The sequence below is a fragment of the Pristis pectinata genome, chromosome 14 (genome assembly GCF_009764475.1).
Source record: "Pristis pectinata isolate sPriPec2 chromosome 14, sPriPec2.1.pri, whole genome shotgun sequence".
Classification (NCBI taxonomy): domain Eukaryota; kingdom Metazoa; phylum Chordata; class Chondrichthyes; order Rhinopristiformes; family Pristidae; genus Pristis; species Pristis pectinata.
The window spans coordinates 27,948,629-27,962,610 of NC_067418.1; the positions used below are offsets into that span (position 1 = coordinate 27,948,629).

The 13,982-nt window shown below is 41.3% G+C and overlaps 1 protein-coding gene across 1 annotated transcript in view; it reads left to right on the plus strand.

Annotated features, from left to right (window-relative positions):
* Positions 1–13,982, plus strand: part of dennd2b (DENN domain containing 2B) — a 336,468-nt gene that overhangs the window by 228,488 nt on the left and 93,998 nt on the right. The window contains 3 exon segments of the mRNA XM_052028910.1: positions 11,313–11,409; positions 13,526–13,570; positions 13,793–13,977. Of these exon segments, the coding sequence (XP_051884870.1) occupies positions 11,313–11,409; positions 13,526–13,570; positions 13,793–13,977 (327 nt within the window).

Genomic DNA, 13,982 nt, shown 5'->3' on the forward strand with positions numbered 1-13,982 from the left:
AGCAAACAATGCACTATATTTCCAAAGTAATTAAATGCAAAGTGATTGTGTAAAATGTAAGTGAGAATGGCTTAAAAATTGAGGAGTACCTCAAAATGTTGGTATTTGAACAAAATTGTGCATCATTGTGGCTGGTGCTTTTAAGTGTTTAGTCATGGATCCAGGCTCACTGCTCCATTGCACTGTTTGATGCAACGTTAACTGCTAGTTTAAAGAAAGAAATTATGACCTGCATCTGAACTCCCAAATGTTTTTGCTGCAAGAAGGGTCAAAATAGCTCTCTAAGTGTTGACCTGCATGTGCTCTTGAAGTTAGCAATAAATCAATGTATATTCTGAAATGTTTGAGGATATTTTTCTTCATGGAATCTTGTGAGTGAGTGATAAAGGAAGTGGTGGCAGGGCACCTAGAAAATAATAATAGAATTGGACAGAGTCGACATGGATTTAAAAGAGGAAAATTATGTAAAGCAAAACTATTGGAGTTTTTTTTCCTGAGTGTGTAATAAGCCGAACATTGTGATTGAGCAAAAGTGGACTGGAAAGAGTTAAATGTTGATTAATCAGTTTCAGAACAGTGGGAGACATTAGAACATAGAACAGTACAGCACAGGGACAGGCCCTTAGGCCCATGATGTCTGTGCCAAACACAATGCCACATTAAACTAAATCTCTTCTGCCTGCACATGATTCATTTCCCTCCATTCTCTGCATATTCATGTGTTGATCTAAAAGCCTCTGTAATGCCACTATCATATCTGCTTCCACCACTATCCCCGGTAGCCCATTCCAGGCACCTACCTCTCTGTGTAAAGAGAAGGGATCAGTGGATGTGCTGTATTTGCATTATCGTCGTTGTTGATAAGTTGTCGTTAAAGATTATTAAACAAAACCTGAGCACATTGATTAGGAGTAGTATACTGGGAGGATTGAGGACCAGTCAATGGATGGAAAATAGTAGGAATACAAGAATGCAACATAAGAAAAATGGAGCTAGAGTAGGACACTGGGCCCTTCAAGCCTGCTTCACTGTTTAATATGACTGTGGCTGATCAATGCTGACCTTAACAACTCTTCTGAAATGAATAACATTCAGTTGAGAAGCTATGACTTTGTCCCATTGAGGCAGGGCAAGGATGGTAGAGTGAAGGAACCATGGTTGACAAGAGACGTGGAATATATTGTCAAGAGGAAGAAAGAAGCTTACCTAAGGTTTAGAAAGCAAGGATCAGACAGAGAGTTACAAGGTAGTCAGGAGGGAGCTTAAGAATGAACTTAGGAGAGCTAGAAGAGGGCATGAGAAGTCCTTGGTGAGTAGGATTAAGGAAAACCACATGGCGTTCCACATGTATGTGAAGAATAAGAGGATGACTAGAAGGAGGGTAGGACCAATCAGGGATAAAAGAGGAAACATGTGCCTGGAGTTGGAAGAGGTAGGGGAGGTCCTTAATGAATGCTTAGCTTCAGTATCTATTAGCAGTGAGAGAGACCTTGACATTTGTGAGGATGGCGTACAACAGGCTGATATGCTAGGGCATGTCAACGTGAGCAAAGAGGATGTGCTGGAACTTCTGAAAAACATCAGGATAGATAAGTCATCAGGGCCGGAAGGGATATATCCAAGGTTATTACGGGAAGAGAGGGATGACTGGAGGGTGGCAAATGTTGTTCCTTTGTTCAAGAAAGGGAGTAGGGATAACCTGGGAATTAAAGGCCAGTGAGTCTTACTTCAGTGGTGCGCAAGTTACTGGAGAAGATACTTAAAGACAGGATTTGGAGAAGCATAGGCTGATTAGGGACGGTCAGCATGGCTTTGTGAGGGGCAGGTCATGCCTCATGAACCTGATTGAATTCTTTGAGGATGCGACAAAGCACGTTGATGAAGGTCGAGCAGTGGATGTGCTGTACATGGATTTTAGTAAGGTGTTTGATAAGATTCCTCATGGAAGGCTCATTCAGAAAGTCAAGAGGCATGGGATCCAGGGAAACTTGGCTGTGTGGATTCCGAATTGGCTCGCCCATAGAAGACGGGGTGGTTGTAGATGGAGTGTATTCTGCCTGGAGGTCAGTGATCAGTGGTGCTCTGCAAGGATCTGTTCAGGGACCTCTGCTCTTTGTGATTTTTATAGATGACTTGGATGAGGATGTGAAAGGGTGGGTTAGTAAGTGCAGATGACACAAGGGTTGGTGGTGTTGTGGATAGTGTAGAAGGTTGCTGTAGGTTACAACAGGACATTGATAGGATGCAGAGCTGGGCTGAGAAGTGGCAGATAGTGTTCAACCTGGAAAAGTGTGAAGTGATACACTTTGGAAGATCGAATTTGAAGGCAGAATACGAGGTTAATAGCAGGACTCTTAGCAGTGTGGAGGAACAGAGGGATCTTGGGGTCTACACCCAGGTTGCCACGCAAGTCAATAGGGTTGTTAAGAAGGCATATGGTGTGTTGGTCTTCATCAGTCAGGGTATTGAGTTCAAGAGCCGTGAGGTGATGTTGCAGCCCTATAGAACTCTGGTTAGACCACACTTGGAGTATTGTGTTCAGTTCTGGCCGCCTCATTATAGGAAGGATGTGGAAGCTTTAGAGAGGGTGCAGAGGAGATTTACCAGGATGCTGCCTGGATTGGAGAGCATATCTTATGAGGATAGGTTGAGCGAGCTAGGGCTTTTCTCTTTGGAACAAAGGAGGATGAGAGGTGACTTGATAAAGGTGTACAAGATGATAAGAGGCATAGATTGAGTGGACAGTCAGACTTTTTCCCAGGACGAAAATGGCTCACACGAGGGGGCATAATTTTAAGGTGATTGGAGGAAGGTATGGGGGGATGTCAGAGGTAAGTTTTTTTACACAGAGAGTGGTGGGTGTGTGGGACACACTGCCGGCAGAGGTGGTGGAGGCAGATACATCAGGGACATTTAAGAGACTCTTAGATTGGCACATGAATGATAGAAAAATGGAGGGCTATGTGGGAGGGAAGGGTTAGGTAGATCTTAGAGCAGGATAAAATGTCGGCACAACATCATGGGCTGAAGGGCCTGTACTGTACTGTTATGTTCTATGCTGTTGAAAGTCTGTTCATTGACTTGGTTGAGGGAATTGTGTGATATATCCAAGATTGCTGATGATCTAGGTGGCAATGTGAGTCGTGTGGAAGGTGCAGAAAGATTTCAAGGAGATTTAAATAGGTAAAGTGAATGAATGAGAATGTGACAGATGGAATCTAATGTGGAAAAAGTGTGATGTCATCCACATTGATTGAAAAATATAAAGGCAGAATTTTTTTATTTGAAGCCTGAAGGAGTAAAAAAACTGCAGATTATGGAAATATGAAATGAAAATGCAAAATGTTGGAAACACACAGTCAGCCAAGCAAAACCTGTAGGGACAGTTGATGTTTCAGGTCAATGATCCTTCATCAGAACTGGAGAAGTGAGAAAATAAGTTGCAGAGTGGAGGTGGGAATAGAGAGATCAAAGGGAACGTCGTGATGGGGTGCAGAGCAAAGTTGTCAAGAGAACTCAAATTCTGTTAGGACACCTAGAGTTAACGGCAGGGACTGTAGGAGCATGATGTTCAGAGAGACCTTGAGTTGCCAGTCCATAGCTCCCTGAGAGTGGTGATTGGGTAGTGAAAAAGGCATTTGGTGTGCTTGCCTTCCTAGGCCAAGGCATTGAGTAAAGGAATTGGGACATCTTGTTGCAGTTGTACAAAACATTGGTTAGACTGCACTTAGAATATTGTGTACAGTTATGGTCACCAACATGTCCAAGAAGGATGTGTTAGCAATAGCGAGGGTGCAAAAGAGATTCATTTGGATGTTGGGGTTGTAGTTATAAGGAGAGATTGGACAGGCTAGGTTTATTCTCACTGGAATGTAGGAGGCTGAGGGGTGTCCTTATGTAGGTTTCTAAAATTATGAGGGGCATTGATAGGATAGATAGAATTTATTTTCCCAGGGCAGGGGAGTTTAGAACTAGAGGGCACAGGTTTAAGTTGGGAGGCGAGAAATTTAAAGGAGATCTGAGGGGTAAGTTTTTCACACAGAGGGTGGTGATTATGTGGAACGAGATGCCAGAGGAGGTGGTGGAGGCAGATACAATTGCAACATCTAAAAGGCATTTGGACAGGTACTTCGATAGGAAAAGCATAGAGGGATATGTGTCTGATGCAGGCAAATGGGATTGGCTGAGAATGGGCATCATGGTCGGCATGGATGAGGTGGGCTGAAAGGGCTCATTTCTGTGCTCTATGTTTCTATGATTCAATGAACAATTATCTTAATTGGCAATTAAAGACACAAGAGGAAAAAAGAACAAATAGAAACAGAAAGGCTCACATCATGGAGAGAGAAAAAAGGGGACGGTTACCTGAAATTGTTAAATTCCATATTAAATCCCAAAGGTTGCAGATGGAATATAAAGTGATGTCCTTCAAGCTTACATTAGGCTTCGTTGGAGCAATATAGAAGGTGAAAGATGGGACAGAGTGGGAGTGCAGCGGAGAATTAAAGTGACAAACAATTGAAAGCTCTTGCCCTTGCTGACTGAATGGAAGTTTCCTGCCGCAGCCACCCAATCTGCATTTGTTTTCTTTAATCCAGAGGACACCAGCTTGTGATCACTGAAAGCAATAGAATAGATAGGAAGGAATTGCTGGAAGGACTGTTTGGGTCCCTGGATGGTGGGAAAGAAAGAGGTTATAGTGCTTCTCCCATGGTTGCATGAGAACTGACCTTAAGGGTAAGACAGGAATGGACTAGAGAGTTCACATTCACAGCCATCACATTCAATTGATCGTCCATCATCATTTTTGGGATTCTCTATGAGATTCCACCACCAGACACATCTTCCCCTCCCTTTCAGCATTCTAAGGAGTCTTTCCCCTCTGTGACTCTCCAGTAGAATATTTCATCTTCTCCAACCATTCTCCTTCTCAGGGCACTTTCCCATACAACTGTGGGAGATACACCTGACCTTCCCACCATCCAGAGAGCCAAACAGTCTTTTCAGATGAAGCAGCGATTCACTTCCATTTCTTTCAATCTTGTGTATTGAATTTGATGCTCTCAATGTGGTCTCCTCTCCATTGGAGAAACCTAGTGCAGATTGGTTGACCATTTTGCAAAACACCCTCCATTCACATAAACTCCAGGTGGAAGGAGATGGGACTGTGGGGTGACAGAGATGAGGGAAGAGAGGTAGTTAAACTGCCAGAGTTCTTGGTCCATATCAGAACCATTGACAAAACTAGACTGGTGAATAAAATGGTTGAGCTGAAAGCACATGTCTGCATAAGGAAATATGATGTTGCATTATTGAAACATGGCTTAAGGAAAAGCAAGAGTGGCCTCCCAACATTTCTGGTTACAAAATTCTGAGACAAGATAGAAAGAAAGCTTAAACGTGGTGGGATGGTCCGATATATTTGGTTAAAAAGCAATTAAATTTGTGAAGAAGAATGATATGCTGGAAGAATAAGCAAATATTGCCATGTGGGTAAACAAAAATGGGAAATTGCACTGCTAGGAATGCACCTTAAAGTCCCAAATAAAGGTAGAGGGAGACAGAAGAATAAATACAGTGGAAGAGTTCTGAGGAGTCAAACTAAAATGCTAGCAATAGTGGGGAAAACGAGTAATTCCCAGTGGTCTTCTCCACTGTCTGAGCATGCTCGGTTAGTGGCAGGAACCTAACGATAAATTAGATAATCAGTGTGCAAGTACAGAGGGAAAAGAATTTTTAAAAAAGCATTCAAGGGAATCTTTCCACTTGTATGTAGCAAGTCCAATCAGAGAGAGAGGTGCAATTTTAGATATGAATTTGGGGAATGAAGTTAGACAGGTGGCAGGGCTGTGAGTGGAAGGATAAATTAGCGGTTGTGATCATAATTCAATGAAATTTAGCACAGTTAATGGGGAAGGATCAATACATACCTAGCATAGAAATTCTTAATTGAAGAAGTAGAGATTATACTAAACTATTTTATGATTGAACAAAAATGGACTGGAAAGAGTTAAATGTTGATAAATCAGTTTCAGAACAGTGGGAGACATTAGAACATAGAACATTACTGCACAGGAACAGGCCCTTCGGCCCACTACGTCTCCGTCAACCATGATGCCAATTTAAACTAATCTCATCTGCCTGCACATTCCCTGCTTGTTCAGGTGGCTGTCTAAATGCCTTTTAAACATTTCTGTCATATCTGCTTCTACTACCTTCCCTGCTAGCGCATTTCAGACACTTACCACACTCTATATTTAAAAAATACTTGCCCCCTCTCGCTTTAAACCTATGTCTCCGAGTATTTGACATTTCCACCCTCGGGGAAAAAGGCTCTGACTATCTACTTATCTGTGCATCTCAGAATTTTATAGACTTCTATCAGGTCGCCCTCAGCCTCCTTCAAGGAAGAGATATGCCTTGAGCTTCATCCCTGAACAGTTGTACTACACTGTAGTATTCGCACATTGTACTCTTTCTTTTAAGTTTCTTCCAGGGAAATCAGTGAATTGTGTCATTAAAGCCAAGGTAGGATGGCAGAAAAGGGAAAGACATGCCAGATACTGAGAGTTCAATATTACAGAAAGACTAGAGGAGGATATAAAGTACAAGGATGAAATTTAAAAGAAAATTAGGAATAAAGAAAGGGTCTGAAAAATATTGGCAAGTAAAATCAATAAAAATGTCAAGAAGTTTAGTGAAGAGTAGTATAACCAAGAATAGATTTGCCCTGTTAGAGACCAACAAGATAACCTCTATGTGGAGGCAGTAGACAAGGGTTTGTTTCTTACTGAATAATGCTCATGTCTATTTTCACAAAGAATACACTGCAGACATTTTAATTAAAGAGAAATATGAAATATTAAATAAGATAACCATTCTGAGAGAGGAATTATTAAATGATTTAGCAAAGTAAATAATTTCAAAGTCAGTCCAAGATTAAGTGGATCCCAGGCTGTTTGAGGACAGTTGTGCAGAGAAACTTGCTTCAGTTTAACTTAAATGAATTTTTGATGAGGTAACAAGGATAAAGTGGGTGGCACTTTCGATGTAATGCACAGAGACTAGCAAGGCTTTTGATAATGTCTTACATGGCAAACTGGAATCAAAGGGAAAATAGTAAGTTGGATCCAAACTGGCTGATTGTTTAAAAATTAATAAGATGTGTTTTAGTGGCTGGTTTATCCAGGGTTGCTATTCTTTGGCTGGCGTGGACTTGATGGCAAGTTGGATCATAGAAATCGTAAACCTCTATGATTCCATGATCAATTATAAAGCCTGAAGCAGTAGGGGTTGGAAAGACTTCCTAAATGATAAAGAGGAATGTACTCTATCACCTCCTCTACACGCTCTGCATGTTGTATTTTTGGACCCCATTGCTACCGTTCCAAGAGTTTGACAACCACATTCCTAAACTCATCTGGGCAGGAAGGAGGTCCAGAAAATGTGTGAAATTGTTCCAAGTTTCATGGAGAGATGGTAGGCCAAATCTTACAATGTTACCAGACAATACTACTCCTCAATCTAATTTCAAGGATTCATTGCCCAGAGCAGAACCTCCCCAAATCTCTAACATAGAGGCAAATACTCACTTGCCAACCCCACTATAAATTCTCCCCCTCCCTCTGGGAAAAATAACACAAAGTGGTTTTTGTGCAAGATATGATCTGATTTGCTATCAGACCAAGTACTGAGAAATCTCTGAAGTTTATTATATGGAATAAATGTTTTAAGAAACAGGAACAAAAAAGACAAGTTAACAACTTTGCTGAACTGTAAAGTGGACTATTGGGGCAGAATTTCAGACCAGGTTGAGACTGGGCATGATGTTGCTGGTGTACCAATGAAGCATGATGAAGGACACCATGACCGTGCCTGAAAACTTTCACTGGTGCTAATTGACTGTTCTGGTGCAGCTTGCCAGCATGGTGTGGCAGAAGATTGGCTAGCAAGGTCTGTAAGGGAAGAGAGAAATTGAACAGCGTGATGGGATGGGGTGTGCAGAGAATGAATTGATCAGGCAGTGTCAGCTGAGACCACGTTGATTCTTCAAAAATTGTTCCTATGGATTCAAAAACAAAGAGCTTGGAAAAACGAGCAGGCATTTTGTACCTCCAACCATTTCTCCATCAGATTGCAAACAGGGTTTTATGGCTGACAGAGGTCCCTTTTATCCACTGGCTCTGACCATTTTTCATGGGCTTGTTGGGTGCCCATTTATCAACTTGCCTGAAAGCTGAATCATTAGGCAAATATAGAAGAAGGGAAAGAAGAAAACTTCATTCCCTCGAGTTGGTTCTACCATTTGGCACATGGATGACCTGTACCTTAATTCCACTCACCTGCCTGCGTTCCATATCCCTTATTACATTTGCCTAACAAGATTAGTAAGTCCTATTCTTAGAATTTTCAGTTGACTCTGGGGGAGCAGAGCTCCAGATTTCCTTTCTGCCCCACGTTAAAAAGTGCCCTCTGAATACTGTAACTCTAAAATATTAGGACAGATAAGTCCCCGGGGCCTTTCGGAATATTCCCCAGGCTGCTCTGCGACGTGAGGGAGGAGATTGCTCAACCATTGGCTAGGATCTTTGAGTCCTTGTTGTCCACGGGAATGGTACCAGAGGACTGGAGGGTGGCAAATGTTGTCCCCTTATTCAAAAAAGGTGGTAGGGATAGTCCAGGGGATTACAGATCAGTGAGCCTTACGTCTGTGGTGGGTAAGCTGTTGGAAAGGATTCTTAGTTGTAGGATCTACGAGCATTTAGAGAATCATGGACTGATTAGGAACAGCCAGCATGGCTTTGTGAAGGGAAGATCATGTCTCACAAACCTGATAGGATTCTTTGAGGAGGTGACCAGGCAGATTGATGAGGGTAGTGCAGTAGATGTGGTCTACATGGATTTTAGTAAGGCGTTTGACAAGGTTCCACATGGTAGGCTTCTTCAGAAGGTCAGAGGGCATGGGATCCAGGGAAGCTTGGCCGTGTGGATTCAGAATTGGCTTGCCTGTAGAAAGCAGAGGGTTGTGGCGGAGGGAGTGCATTCAGATTGGAGGTCTGTAACTAGCGGTGTCCCACAAGGATTGGTTCTGGGACCTCTACTTTTCATGATATTTATTAATGACTTGGATGAGTGGGGTAGAACGGTCGGTTAGCAAGTTTGCAGACGACACAAAGGTCGGGGGTGTTGTGGATAGTGTGGAGGGCTGTTGAAGATTGCAGAGGGGTATTGATAGGATGCAGAGCTGGGCTGAGAAGTGGCAGATGGAGTTCAATCTGGAGAAGTGTGAGGTGGTACACTTTGGAAGGACTAACTCCAAGGCGGAGTACAAGGTTAATGGCAGGATTCTGGGTAGTGTGGAGAAGGAGAGGGACCTGGAGGTTCATATCCACAGATCACTGAAAGTTGCCTCACAGGTGGATAGGGTAGTTAAGAAAACTTATGGGATGTTAGCTTTCATTAGTCGTGGGATCGAGTTTAAGAGCCACGAGGTAATGATGCAGCTCTGCAAAACTCTGGTTAGACCACACTTGGAGTACTGTGTCCAGTTCTGGTCGCCTCGTTATAAGAAGGATGTGGAAGTGTTGGAAAGGGTGCAGAGGAGATTTACCAGGGTGCTGCCTGGTTTGGAGAGTATGGGTTATGAAGAGAGACTAAAGGAGCTAGGGCTTTACTCTTTGGAGAGGAGGATGAGGGCAGACATGATAGAGGTGTACAAAATATTAAGCTGAATAGATAGAGTGGACAGCCAGTGCCTCTTTCCCAGGGCACCAATGCTCAATACAAGAGGGCATGGCTTTAAGGTAATGGGTGGGAAGTTCAAGGGAGATATCAGAGGGAGGTTTTTTACCCAGAGAATGGTAGGTGCATGGAATGCACTGCCTGTGGTAGTGGTGGAGGCGGTTATGTTGGTCAAGTTCAAGAGGTTGTTAGATAAGCATATGGAGGAATTTAAAATAGGGGGATATGTGGGAGGAAGGGGTTAGATAGTCTTAGGCGTGGTTTAAAGGTCAGCACAACATGGTGGGCCGAAGGGCCTGTATTGTGCTGTATTGTTCTATGGTTTTAAGTGAATGCCCTTAATTCTGGTCTCCCCAAACCTGGGAATGAACTTCTTGCCATCTGCTCTATCAGCTTCTTTAGTTGATAAATTTGCAACATTCCCAACAGGTTTGCTCTCTGCCAGTTGATTATTTTTTCCCTCAGGCAAGATACAGACAGCTGAGAGTAAAATTCTTGTGTTGTTGTACCTGTGGCTCTGTGCTGCAATCAAAATGCAGGCATATTCCCTCAAATTCTATAAAATGTGAATATAATTTGAAGTTGTGCTGCTGAGCATGTAAGGGTTAGACAGTGAAGAAGAGCAAAACCCAGAAATTTAATTCTGGTTGGTAGCACTTTATGCTCGCTTTTTGAAATTCATTCTATTGGTTTAAGTGGAACGAATTTCAGAGGTAGAGTACAACATGCTATACAAAGATATAGTGCAGTGCTACTGAATGGAGATGAATTTCTAGGCAAAACCGTTCCCATTGGTGAAATGACCGCGGAACAAAGGCCAAAGTTTTAATAGGCCAGGGATGTTATGCAGTGCATCTTGATGATTTGGAATTCATTGCTTGAAAGACAGATGGGAGCAGATTGAATTGGCCATCTCAGAGTAGAACAAGATGGATACCTGCATTGCACTTTCTCTGTAACTGTAACACTTTATTCTCATTCTGTTTTCCTTTTTTATTACCTCAATGCACTTATGTATGGAATGATCTGTCTGGATGGCACACAAACAAGAACTTTTCACTGTATCTTGCTACATGTGACAATAATAAACCAATATCAATAAAGACCAAACTACTATAGGGCTAAGGGAAAGGGCCAGGGAATGCAACTGAATTGCAGCCTCATGCAAAAAGCCATCATTCTTTTCGTGCTGTAATGATTTTTGTTGTTCTATGTTCAAGAAATCCACAAACATCAACTTCAGAATGCTTGATACATTATCTGTATTATGTAGAAAAAGGAACAGTTAATCTAATTATTCAAAGTGAATGAATGTTAAGCAGAGAATTGATTAATGTTACCTTTGAGTTAATGACCTTTTAATAACTTGCTTATCGGTATTAGTACTTGCGATTGTCATCTCGTGGTTTTGTATTTAGTAAAATATTGCTTTGTTCATAAGTAAAGCTTACACTAATGAACCTGTAATGTATCTCAAGGGTTAATTTGTTTTAATGAAATGGCAGACCCAGAGTGCAAATTGAGTAGAAGTTAATAATTAAATACTTGTACATTTTTTAAAACTTTCATAGCTTGTCCAGAAAATTAATGGCATCTATAGTGCAAAGAGAGGGAAGAAAAGACTGAAGAAATTGTCTCTGTCAAACTTTGAGAATGCATCTCTGCGAGGTAAGAGGATGGGCCATTGTTTACATCTTCTCGAACTGATCAAATTAAAAACATCCCTCCTTCAACAAAAATAAGAGGCATGAATGTCTGTTAAATCAACCATGGCATGGCAGCAGAATGATAAGCTTCAATGTTAGGTAACAAGCCTGGAAAGGCTTTCTTGGAAGATAGTTGCAATTTTCCTCTCTCTCAGATTAATATTTTTATGAAAGATTGTAGCAGACATCCTGCACAATGAAAATAATTAATTGGTAATGAAGCACAGATTGTCTATTTTTTTTTGCTCCATATTTCCTGCCCCTCACAGATCTTGGCATTCCAATTCCAGTGGGAATTAACTCAAATACAGATTGACAACCCATTTGTCAGTCAAATATGTAGACATGACAGCTTGGTGGAACAGAGCTCATCACGGGCAAATGTTTTGGAGTTGATTTTCATCTGCACATCAAACTCAATTTGAAATCATTTAAATGTGCTACCTCCTCAAAAATCAAGTGCAAACAATGTTTACTTATCTAAACTTGTGTGTAATTATTCATAACACTAACTAGGATGTAGGCTGGAAGCAACAAAGAAAGATTGCTTGTAAATGATGATTAAAAGGTTGAGGAGAATTAAAAGGTTTCAGTGTTAAATGAGAACCACCTCACAAGTTATTCCACATTCAGTTGCCAATTATTCTCAGGATTCCAAATTTGTTAGCATTGTTTAATAATGATGTTGTTTCAAAGAGCTCATAAAAGATCCAGAATTATTAAATTCTTGTTAATGTAGAAGTTATTAAAAACATTTTAGTCTATTTAAATCAATGTAGCTTTTTGCCCCAGTAAGCGAAAAGAAATGTGTGTAGATTCCCCTGAATTCACAGAATTACCACTGACTTGAGTCATATCTTTGTAACCTTCTGCAACTGAATGCACGTAGAGTGCTATAAATATGATTGAGTTGACTAGAGTGAAGAAATGTTCAGGGATTGAGAGTAACCAAGCAATATAGTTGCTAGGGTCTTTAGCCTTGTCCATGTTGACCCAGCTGGAAGTAACAGAAACACCAGAGCTTAAGTTAATTTCCCTCATTCTCTGTTGCATTGATGGATTTAAAATTGCTGTGTTTAAATAGACGTCCATTGTAATTTGACACTTTTTAAGTCAATTTTCTCCTCTTTGAAGACCTTAGCATGCATCATATTGTGTCTTATCATTTCTAATGACATAGAAGAGGGCTACTGAGCCCATCAAGTCTGTGCCGGCTCTCAGAGCAATCCCATCAGTTCCAGTCCCCCACTTGCTTCTCTGTAATCTATCTGTCTGATTCTCCTTCAACCCCACTCACACTAGGGGTAATTTACAGTAGCCAATTAACCTACTACTACAGGTCTTTGGGATGGAGGAGGAAACGGGAGCACCTGTGGAAACTCCCACAGGGAGAATGTTCAAGCTCCACACAGACAACACCCAAGGTCAGAATGGAATCTGGGTCACTGGATCCATATGGCGGCAATACTAATAATGTCTGTGGCTAAAATCACAGCCAATCCCCAAGAGTAGCAGTGCCATTAATGTTGCATCACTGGCAGTATTTATGGCTTGAGATTTGATTTCCAAGTGATACCTTATCAGAGGTTTCCACATCTCCAGATCCCCGACCCCAGCATGGATGGGAGTAAAACTTTTCTGTGTAGAGACTAACAGGTACAGTTCTAATACAGTTCTTGAGCAGTTATTGTGCCAGCGAGTGTAAAGACAATCGTTGCCACATTGCCTGTGTGATTTCAACCATGATTCCTATGCTGTTTGACGCTCAGTTAAGACATCTTCACAAAGGATATTTTATACACTGAAAGTTAAAGATCTTCAGCGTGCTTTCAATTATTTTTTTTGTTTTTTCAATTGCTGATTATGTGCATGAGAAGAGTAGTCTAACCTACTGCCTTACACACCATTCCATTAAGACAGAAAGCAATTCCACTGTCAACATTTTTTATAAAAGCCAAACTTTTAACAGCTGCTACAGGACCAAAGACTGTTTAGTCTAAGAACTGGAATTTTTTTCTGAACCAAATTTTGTTTTGGTTTGCTGGAATCTTCACTCAGCTTCTTTATCTCTTTCACAGATGAAAACAGTGAGAGTGAGAGTGACTCAGATGACAGGTTTAAAGGTAAGAGGTCACAATGCATTGGACACAGTGCATGGGGCTTCCTTTATATCTGTGCAACACTGCCTTTGCTGCTAGTCTATGCAGCAGAGGATAAATATTGGTTTGGTTTCTCAAACCCCATGAACCACAGATTAATCCCAATGATAACTTACACATTCCATTTTCTTTGATTGCAGAAAACCCCCACTATGAACTGCATTGCGACTTTGTTTTGTTTTGCAGCGCACACTCAACGCTTGGTCCACATTCAATCAGTGCTAAAGAAAGCTCCCAGTTACCGTACGTTAGAGCGAGAACTCATCGAATGGCAAGAGCGGGAACTCTTTGAATATTTTGTGGTGGTTTCATTAAAGAAAAAGCCTTCAAAGAATACTTATATCCCTGAAGTATCCTATCAATTTCCAAAGGTAAT